This window comes from Miniopterus natalensis, chromosome 9 (assembly GCF_054644295.1).
Source record: "Miniopterus natalensis isolate mMinNat1 chromosome 9, mMinNat1.hap1, whole genome shotgun sequence".
Classification (NCBI taxonomy): domain Eukaryota; kingdom Metazoa; phylum Chordata; class Mammalia; order Chiroptera; family Miniopteridae; genus Miniopterus; species Miniopterus natalensis.
In genome coordinates this window covers 15,886,627-15,896,182 of record NC_142089.1, presented here as the reverse complement: position 1 = coordinate 15,896,182, position 9,556 = coordinate 15,886,627, and the positions used below count along the sequence as shown (strand labels likewise).

At 50.5% G+C, this 9,556-nt stretch overlaps 1 protein-coding gene across 1 annotated transcript; it reads right to left on the bottom strand.

The window, feature by feature from the left end:
- Positions 1-4,244: 4,244 nt before the first annotated feature.
- On the bottom strand, positions 4,245-5,939 carry RAB42 (RAB42, member RAS oncogene family). The gene is made up of 2 exons (XM_016217016.2): positions 5,671-5,939; positions 4,245-5,016 (listed from the first exon to the last, which is right to left on the bottom strand). The coding sequence occupies exons 1-2, from the start codon at positions 5,907-5,909 to the stop codon at positions 4,593-4,595; spliced, it is 663 nt and encodes a 220-aa protein (XP_016072502.2). The 5' UTR covers positions 5,910-5,939; the 3' UTR covers positions 4,245-4,592.
- Between the last annotated feature and the right edge of the window lie 3,617 nt (positions 5,940-9,556).

Sequence of the window (9,556 nt, the reverse complement as noted above, 5' to 3'; positions counted from 1 at the left end):
GTGGTTAAGAAAAAGCCCAGGGATTTTCCATTACTTTACTCCAAGGAAGGCTATACCATAGGTAGAAGTTTGAGTCTAGTTTCTCTGCCATAGAATTGGGTAGGTTGACCTCTCATGAACCCCAAACTGAAGAGGCATCTTGGTTTTGGCAGAGGAATTCTGGAATTCCTAGAGAAAGTTGTGTTTATCCTGGGCCTGAAGAAGGGATGGCAGTAGTCTTGGGGAAAGGCCAGTCTCTGCAGGTGCCTGTCTGCTCTTAGTTGTTGGTATCCCTGATCCTGGTATTTTCACCATCGTGTAGAGGAAACCAGGCCCCCTGAGACCTCAGGGTCATGACTTCAGTGGCACCTAGCATGGTCCTGTCCTGTGCCCAGCATAGCCCTTGTGGATCATAAAGGCTCCATGGGCTTCAGGGGGCGTGGCTTTTCCACCCAGGGGTCACCAGCACAGGCACATCCCCCTTGCCCTGCTTTGGTTCTCTGTCTCCTGAGGTTGGCCTGCAATGGGACCCTGCTTTTTACTCCCTCCCACTCAGTTTGGCCCCATAGATCTTGAGTGAGCAGCTCAAAGGCTGTGCTGATGTTACTGTTGCTCTTGTCTGAGGTCTCAACATAGTGAGCACCCAAGGAAGAGGCAGCAAGCTTCTCCCCTTCCTCCAGCACCACCTGTCACTCAAGCACCAGGTCACTCTTGTGACCTACCACCAGGAAGATATCGAAGGGTTTCACTTTCTCCAGAACCTCCCGATGACACTGGGTGACACTCTCAAAGGATGTTCTGTTGGTGATATCAAACAGCCGAAGGCCTCCTGCTGAGTTCCGACGGTAGGAGCCAGTCACTGACCTCAGTAGCCAAGAAGGAAACCAGAATTAGTTTTGAATCCTCCACTGAGGACAGAAGGGCATGAGGGAATTCCGGCAGCTTAATGGAAAGAACTGGGGTAGAGCCAAGAGACCTCAATTCTTGATCAGCTGTGTGACGGGTAAGTAGCTTCATCTGTCTGAGTCCTGTCCTGTCTGCATATGGAAGGGACTTGTTCATTCAGCAAGCATTTGTGAGCTGGGCCCAGGCCTGGCAGGGGGTTACCGTGATGAATAAAAACAGGGAGCAATCCTACAACTGGATAAATACAGAACGGTCACTATGACGGGATGCAAAGGAGGAGTTCACGGGGCCAGGGGGAGGGGGTCTGACTGGGTGAGCCAGAACTTGAGGGACCGAAGTGAAGGGGTCTCTCACGGAGAGAACTGCATTGTGCCAGCGCTGACGCGAGGGGGCCAGGCCATGCAGTGCCTTGTCAGCCCCCGCAGAGAGGGGGCTTTACCCCAAAAGTTACATGAGCCATTGAAGGATTTTTAAGCAGGAGCATGACATGGTCAGATTTGCATCTTGGAAAGATCACAGGCCAGGCAGTGGAGGACAGACAGATTGACTGGAGGAGGAAGAGGAAATTGTGAAAGCAGAGATCCGTCCAAAGGCTGCTGCCTGGGTTGGAGTGGTGGCAGTAAAATCTCTGGAGAGGGGTAAATTTGAAAAGTTTAAAGTGGTGCCCTCACAGGCCTTGGCGGCTGGATGTGGGGATACAGGAGAGGGTGTCACCACGTGAGCTGTAAGGGATTCTCTGGCTTGGTGTGTCCATGTCTGGTGCAACCCACCCTGGGCATAAGGCCCTCAACCTCACTAAGCTAAGTAACCTCACGGGGTTGCAGCAGGGTTAATATTAAGCAGCTCGCAATAGAAGCAGCCCACAGTGTGTGAGCCCCTGGGGTTCATATCTTAATCTTCATAACAACCGTGTGAGACAAACTATTATCCCCACTTTACAGATGGGAAATCTGAACATTCCTGGAGGGAGGCCGCTGGGGACAATGGGCATTGTCTCTTCCTTGGAGGTGGGCCTTGCCCCAGTGGGCCAGCTTCAAGATGGTTCTCCAATACTTGGCCAGGATTTTGAGAGGGAAATGTCAGGTTTTTCTTCTTCTCTTTCTCCAGGGATGTGGGAATTTGTTTTGAGCACCTGACAGCCAAATCCCCACCTCCATCCCCAGGATTAGCTATTTAGCTCCCAAACAAGCTTCAGTTTACACCTGTGTTCTGTGTGGGGAAGCTCCTGGGGATTAGAAACCACACACCAAGCTGAAGGTCGCCCCCTGCTTCACTTCCTTCTAGCTGCTCAGATCTCTAGTAAATTCCTAGAAAATCCCAGCTCTCACTTACCTCAGGGCTCTCCCTTCTACTTACTGGCTTCTCAACCTCTCTGGGTCTTAGTCTCCATATCAGTAAAATGGAAAATTTAAGTACCTACCTTATACAGTACATAAGAAGTGCTCAGCCTTGGCCAGATAGCTCAGGTGGTTAGGGCATCCTCCTGATACACCAAGGTTTCAGGACACATACAAGAGCAACCAATGAATGGTAAGTAGAACGACAAACTGACATTTCCCCCTCTCTCTTAAATCAATGACTAAAACAAAAAAACCAAAAAAAAGTGCTTGGTTGGTGCTGGCAGCTGTTCCTTCTCTGCTCTTAGATCTCTGCTCTTAGCTTGGCTCCTTCTCCTCCAGGTCTCAGCTCAGAGGTCATCTCCTCAGACGCCTCCCCAATCACCTCCTCTAAAGGACCCCGTCACACTCAGTCCCATCTCCTTTCTCTGTGGTTGTTATAGCACCACAACTAGAAATAGTTTGGTTCACTTATTTACTCATTTTTCTCTCTCTTCCACTAGAATGCCAGCCCCAGGAGGGCAATTCTGTATCCCCAGGGCCCAGAACAGAGCAGATGCTCATTTTTAAAAATCTGATGAAGGAATAATAATATGCTCTAAAGCACATGATTTTCCTCTGCTGGACCAAGCTTTCCCATCTGTGAAATGGGGATAATTGTGCCAACTTTGCAAGATTGTCATAAGGATGAGTGAAGGTTTTTTAAAAAGAGGTGGCCGGGAGAAGGCAGTGCACAGGGATCCCACCTGGCCCAGCTGCCATGGGAAGGAAGCTAGGAAACTCATACTGACTGAAAACCTCCCAAGAACCCTAGGATGGAGGGGATGTCAGTCACCTGTTACTGAGAAAGAATCTGAGGCTCAAAGAGGTGGAGTAACTGGCTCCCGGTCACAAAGTAAGTTGTTTCCTTTTTGCTGTGGCAACTGCCCATGCCCTTCCTGTGCCCACTGGCACAATGACATCTTCAAGACACCCCCTCTACACCTGCTGAGATTCTTCCCAACACAAACACCATCACCTCCGTGAAGCCGCCTTTCATTGCTCCAGGACATTCCCTGCCTAGCAGTTTCTGTTGCAAATTAGGTTCCCCAGGAGGCAGATTCTGAGATGGCCATTAATGTCAACATTTACAGTTGACCCTTGAATAATTCTGTGGTTAGGGGTGCTGACCTCCAGCGCAGTAGAAAATCTGCATGTACCTACACCCAAGGATTCCCAACCATGGAGTTCACCTTGAATAGCATGGGTTTGAACAGCATGGGTCAATTTTTAAAATCCACATATAAGCAGACCTGCACAGTTCAAAACTGCTGTTCAAGGGTCAACTGTATTAGGGCATTATTGAGGTCAATACCCACTTAGGGGAGGAAAGGAAGGAAGTAGTATTGAGCAGAGGGAGAATTTATCTGTGGTGTCAAAACAATGGCCTCAATGGTCTCCATTACGAGTGATAAAGTGGGGTTTGACCTTCAGAGTTGTTCAGAGTTGGGACAAGAAGGCCTGGCCTTTGAATACCCTTCCCACATTAGATTGACATTGGATGTGGGCTGTCCCTGAGAGGTGGGGAGTTCCCAGAGAGTGAGGCTCCTCATCCCACAGCACTCCCAAGAGCTGGGGGCTGTGGGGTGGGAATGGGGGTGAGGAGGCCATGGGTTCTTCAGCCCTGCCTCCCAGATCCAGACCTAGTCCCTGGCCTTGGACCAGGGGCACTGGGCAGCAACAGCCACACCTTAATCTCATGCTCAGACTCATCCAAGCCTGAGGACCTATGGAGGTTCAGAGCCAGGCTCCCCTGGAAATTCCCTGCACCCATCCTCACCCGTGCAGCTGCCTACAGACTCAGCGTCTTGGCGTCCCAGCACAGGAATGCTGCTGGAAATGGCCACATCCAGCCAAGAGAAGAGTGGTGATGACAGGTCTTGTCATTCAGTTCTCAGCATGTGGCAAGTTCTGGCTGAACATATCCCATCCATTATCTCATTCATGCACTCCCCACCCCTCAAACAGAGCTGCACACCTGCCTCTAGACCTTTCGTTTATTAATTGATTGATTTTAGAGGGAGAGAGACACATTGATTTGTTGTGACTATTTGTGCATGCACTGGTTGATACTTGCATGTGATCGAACCAGCAACCTTGCATATTGGGACAACGCTCTAACCAACTGAGCTACCTGGCCAGGGTGTAGACCTTTCTGGTGGAAAGGGGCTAAACTCTAAAACCCCCAAGTCCAGGAGTTATGACTGTGTCATGATACTGTTTATATGAACCCTTTGGGTATATTCTGCCATTTGCCCTTTGGAGAGACATTCTCTCCATCCCACCAGCACTTCTGAGGCTGGCACTGCTTTAACCCTTTCCTTCCCAAAGTCAACACTGGCATAGGTCTGCATGCTGCTTCCTGCTGGGGAGCCTCGGGATTTGAGTCTTGTTGATGAGCCGAATTCCCCCCCAGTCCTCCTCCAACTTGATGTCCCCCTGCTGTAGGGCCTGCTGTATGGCGTCGGCGAGTGTGTTGAAGGCCAGGTCCACATTGCAGTTATTTTTGGCTGAGGTTTCCATGAAGGCCATGCCCAGGGAGGCAGCCAGCTCCTCTGCCTCCTGGGCTGAGACACACCGGGTGCTCTGCAGGTCATTCTTGTGGCCGACCAGCAGGAAGATTGCCTTGTCAGGGCCCTGAGTGGCCATGATCTCCTGGTGCCAGTCTGGAATGTGTTCAAAGGACTTCCTGTTTGTCACATCAAAAATCAGCAGGACACCCACCACATTCCGATAAAAAGACCTGGTGATGGACCTGATGGGATTGGGGAGTAAGTTGGAAGAGGCTCATACTGTCAAGACCCCCCAGAGGCAGGACCTCCCCTACATCCACTGAGGCCTCGGGTCCCTTCTCCCCATGATAGCTAATTTCACACTGCCTGTGCTTCTGTTCCTGCACTGTCTCTCTCCCGAGAGCCTGTGTGTTTCCCAGTTAGGGAGTAAGTTTGGTTCACACTCTCCCGACCACGCCTCCATTCCTGGAGGAGGCCTGATGTTTTCCTGATTGAAAGTCGCTTCCCCATCCCCCGCCTGGCAAACTCGCAGCACCCTTCATCCCTCAAGGCCGACACAAACCTCTCCCCCTTTCCCACCTCCTTGACCTCCGTCTGTGCTCCTACGGCTCCCTCAACACCCACATCATCCATCCCTCCAGGATGTCGGGTCCTTTTCCCGGTCCCCAAATCCTGATGCTGGAGTTGTGGGGGTGGGGAGGCGGCACCAGGTCTCGAGTGAAGGAACCGGGGACCCGGGGCAAGGACATCTACACATCTAATTGGGCCACTGAGGCTGACCCCTCCGAAGGGCCTGCGTAGCCAGGTGGACCCGCACCGATCCTCAAACCCGAGGCCCCTCACCTACCCCCTCCTCCACCCACCTCGCACCCACAGCACCCACCGCGTCCCCGCACCTGAAGCGCTCCTGGCCCGCGGTGTCCCAGAGCTGCAGCTTGACCCAGGGCCCGGCGCGCAGCTGCAGCGAGCGGCTGTAGAACTCCACGCCCACCGTGGGCGCCGACTCCGGCCCCGGCCCGGGCTCCAGGGCCCCGGGCGCGCCCTCCACGTAGCGTTGCAGTAGCGACGTCTTGCCCACCGCCGCGTCCCCCAGCAGCGCGATCCGAAACTGGTAGCGGCAGTCGCCGGCCTCCATTGCCGGAGTCTCGCCTTCAGCCCGCCGGGCAGTCACTGTCCCGCCCCGCCTCGCCCCGGGGCCGCGAAGGGGACCCCGCCCCCGCCCCCGCCCCACACTGGCCACTGAGGGACCGGTCACGCGCACGTGAGGGACTGTGGAGCCTGAGGTTTTCAGCCCAGAAAGTCTGACCCTGAGGAAGCTGGCGGGTGAAAACAACTGGGCAAGTCACTTACTCTCTGAGCCTCAGTTTTCTCCTCTGTAAAATGGGGATAATAGTAACCGCTACTTCACCTGATGAAGATTAAACTAGATGGCGAAGGAAGGATAACCCGCAGGCACTGGCCTGCGACTAACAGCGCTAGAGCAACCACGGCATTCATCCAACTGTCTGTTGGGGTGCTTTCTCTCTCCAGCCCCACTCTCCTGTTAGTTCCCCAGCTGGGCCCCTGCTGCTGGACCTGGAGACACCGCTCTAGAAAGTTGATGGTTTATAGGTGCTCCTTTTCTGCCCGGGGAGGGAGGGGTCCTGGAGCCCCACTGACCCTGACCTGAGGCCTCCTGCTCAGTGTTCAGATTCAATGTTCAGCAGCCCCTACTGCTTCCTCCTGCCCACCTGCGCTGGGGCTCCAAGCCCCAGGGAGAGGATGGGGGACAGCCTGGGAGAAGAGGCAGAAAAGACAGACAACTGTGATTCCACAGGGAGTGCAGTTGGCCTGTGGACTGGACAGCTGGCACTTATGAGGCCAGTGGTCAGTTCCTTATGCTTGTGGGCAGCAACCCTTTGTGAGGACCACAGGGTACCCATTTTAGAGTGAGGTTCAGATGTGTGGATCGTCAGGTCACACAGCAAAGCTGGGACTCACATTTGAGTTTGTCTCACTCTTTATTACCCCCTTGATATGCCACAAAAGGGGACAGCAAAATAAGTCCCAAGAGGTCCAGGACACGGTGGTGGTCAGGTCCCACTTGGGCTAGGGGCAAGGATAAGGCAGGCACTCCATCCATCCCAGTCTGGCCTTCTGGAAACCCAGGACATCAAGGCTGGAGTTCTGGCTTATCCCAAACAGGTGGATTTTACCAGTTTAATTTGTTTTGGCAAATTGGTGGGGTGAGGGGAAGTGCTCACTGTCCCAACTATCACATCATTATATTCCTCCTCACACAACCTTGTGAGTAGGTGGTGTTGTCCTGACCATTTTTACAGATGAGGAAACTGTGGCTCAGAGAAGTTAAATAACCAGCCCAAGATCTCTCAGCAAAGAAGACTGAGACTAGCTCCCAAGTCTACCCAAAGCCAAGGCCATGTTTGGTATTTTTGTTTCTGGCTAGACAGGTTGGGGATCTGAGAAGGCCCAGGTTTTCTTCTGGTTAACTCTAAACAAATCAATGAGAAATCATATTGTCAGGTCTCTAAGCAATCCTGGCCATTGGTCACCTGCATGGCAGAGCCTGAAGGAACCTGTCTCTGTTTGCCCCCTACCTCCAGGAGCAGAAGAAGCCTGAGAATCTTAGGAACCATGAGGTGCCTCAAGAAGGGTGTGTGTGTTGGAGGGGTCCTCTCCACTGGCTAGGCCCAAATCAAGAGCATCTGCCCGACTCCCACCTGCTTCACCTATTCCTCCATGAGGATGTTCTTCCCACCTTGCTCTATTAGGCTAGAAAATATTTTTTGTGTCAGGTCCTCTTGGAGGAGGTGATGCTGAAAATGGGGCTCCAAGGACAACGGGAGCTGGGGAGGTCAGGGAAGAAGGGCTGCTGGGAAGGAGGGCTGAGGAGAGGTATGAAACTATGAAACAGCTTGAAATGTAGTTTGAACCCAGGGTTCCAGAAGCCTTTATGGTCAGTACATGTGGGCAGTGCACTGTCAGCATCAGGCTTCTTGAACTTCCTCTCCCAGGCACTGTGGGTTGGGGTCATGTGCATGCCTCTGACTGCACTGGCACTTGAATCCAGATGTCAGCTGGCCCATGTGATCTTGGGGCAAGTCATTTCTCCTCCCCACCCCTGCTTCCCCTTCTGCTGAGTGAGGCAAATCATAGTACCCACCTCACAGGGTAGATAGTGTAGTTCTAGAAGAACTGTGTAACCTAACAGGTAAAGTTAAGCAAATTTGCATTAGACAGATCTGGGTTTTAGTTCCAACTTCCACTTACTAGCAATGTGGACTTGGTCAAGCTTTATTCATTCATTAATTCATTCACTTAGTAATTATTTCACTAAGTGCTGGCTGTCTTATGTACCAGGCACTTATATAGCAGTGAAAATAAAAAGACACAATTCCTGTTCTTGGGGAGCTCACATTGCAATGGGGAAGACAGAAAAATAAATACATATGTAATGGGATGACAGGGAGCAATAAGTGCTATAAATAACAGCAGGGCAATGGCTTGAAGGGTAGCAGGATGCTATATCAAAACAGGGTGCCCTGAGGTGACATTTGAACAGAAACCCAGGGGAAGTGAGGGAGGAATGTGGCTGTCTGTGAAATCCAGGGAGGATAGTTCCAGGCAGAAACAGCAAGAGCAAAGGCCCTACTGTGGGAGCAGGTAAAGAGTACTCCAAGAGCAGAGAGGCTGGGAAGAGGAACAGAATGAAGGAAGTGGTGGGCAATGACAGCAGAGAGGAGGAGGCAAATCATAAGCGGCTTCAGACACCAGCCTGGGGACTACAGCTTTTATGTCAAATGTAGTGAGAAGTGAGTGATTTAGGGGCAGGCAAATTACATGATCTAAATGTTTTCTTGCTTATTTTTAAAAAATATCTTTATTGGGCCCTAGCTGGTTGCTCAGTGGTTAGAGCACTGCCCCGAGGACTGAAAGGTCCTGGGTTCAATTCCAGCCAAGGACACGTACCTCTGTTGTAGGCCCGATCCCTGACTCTGGTCTGGACCCGTGTGGGAGGCAACCAATTGATGTCACATTGATGATTCTCTCTCTCTCTTCCTTCTACTCTCTCTAAAAAAGCAATGGAAAAAATATCCTCATGTGAGGATTAAAAACAAACAAATTAGCTGATACTAAAATATATATATGGAAATGTAAAGGATTCTGAATAGCTAAAATAATTCTGAAAAAGAACAAAGTTGGATGACTTATCCTACCCTATTTCAAAACTTATTAAAAAACTACAATAATCAGAGTGTAGTATTGAGTAAAGAAACAGACCTATACATATGGTCAGTTGACTTTTAACAAAGGTACCAAAGCAATTAGATAGAAAAATAATCTTTTCAACAAATGAGGATGGAACAATTGGATGTCATATGCAATAAATAAACAACCCTTGGCTCTTAAAATTAACTAAAAATGAATCACAGATCTAAATATGAGCTAAAACTATTTAACTTCTAGAAGAAAATATGAAAAAAATGTCTTTGAGTTCAGCAAAGCTTTTTAAAAAGGGACACAAAAAGCATGAACTACAAAAGAAAACATATTGGACTTCATCAAAATGAAAAGTTTTGCTCTTTTAACACCCTTGGCTGGTGTTGAGACCACAGTGTAGGGGGCAATGGCAGAAATTCTGGAGACTAGTTAGGAGACTACTCCTATCTTGTGAGTCATCGATAATGGTAACATCAGTGGGGGTGGTAAAAATAGATTCTTGAGGCATCTTTAAGACGGAGAACACAGGATTTGCTGATGTATTGGATGTGAGATGTTAGA

Excerpts from the sequence above, each read along its gene's own strand:
- RAB42 (XM_016217016.2), bottom strand. The coding sequence starts at position 5,909 with ATGGAGGCCGGCGACTGCCGCTACCAGTTTCGGATCGCGCTGCTGGGG. Across the intron at positions 5,017-5,670 it reads GCGGGCCAGGAGCGCTTCAG|GTCCATCACCAGGTCTTTTT; the intron begins GTGCGGGGACGC and ends CAATCCCATCAG.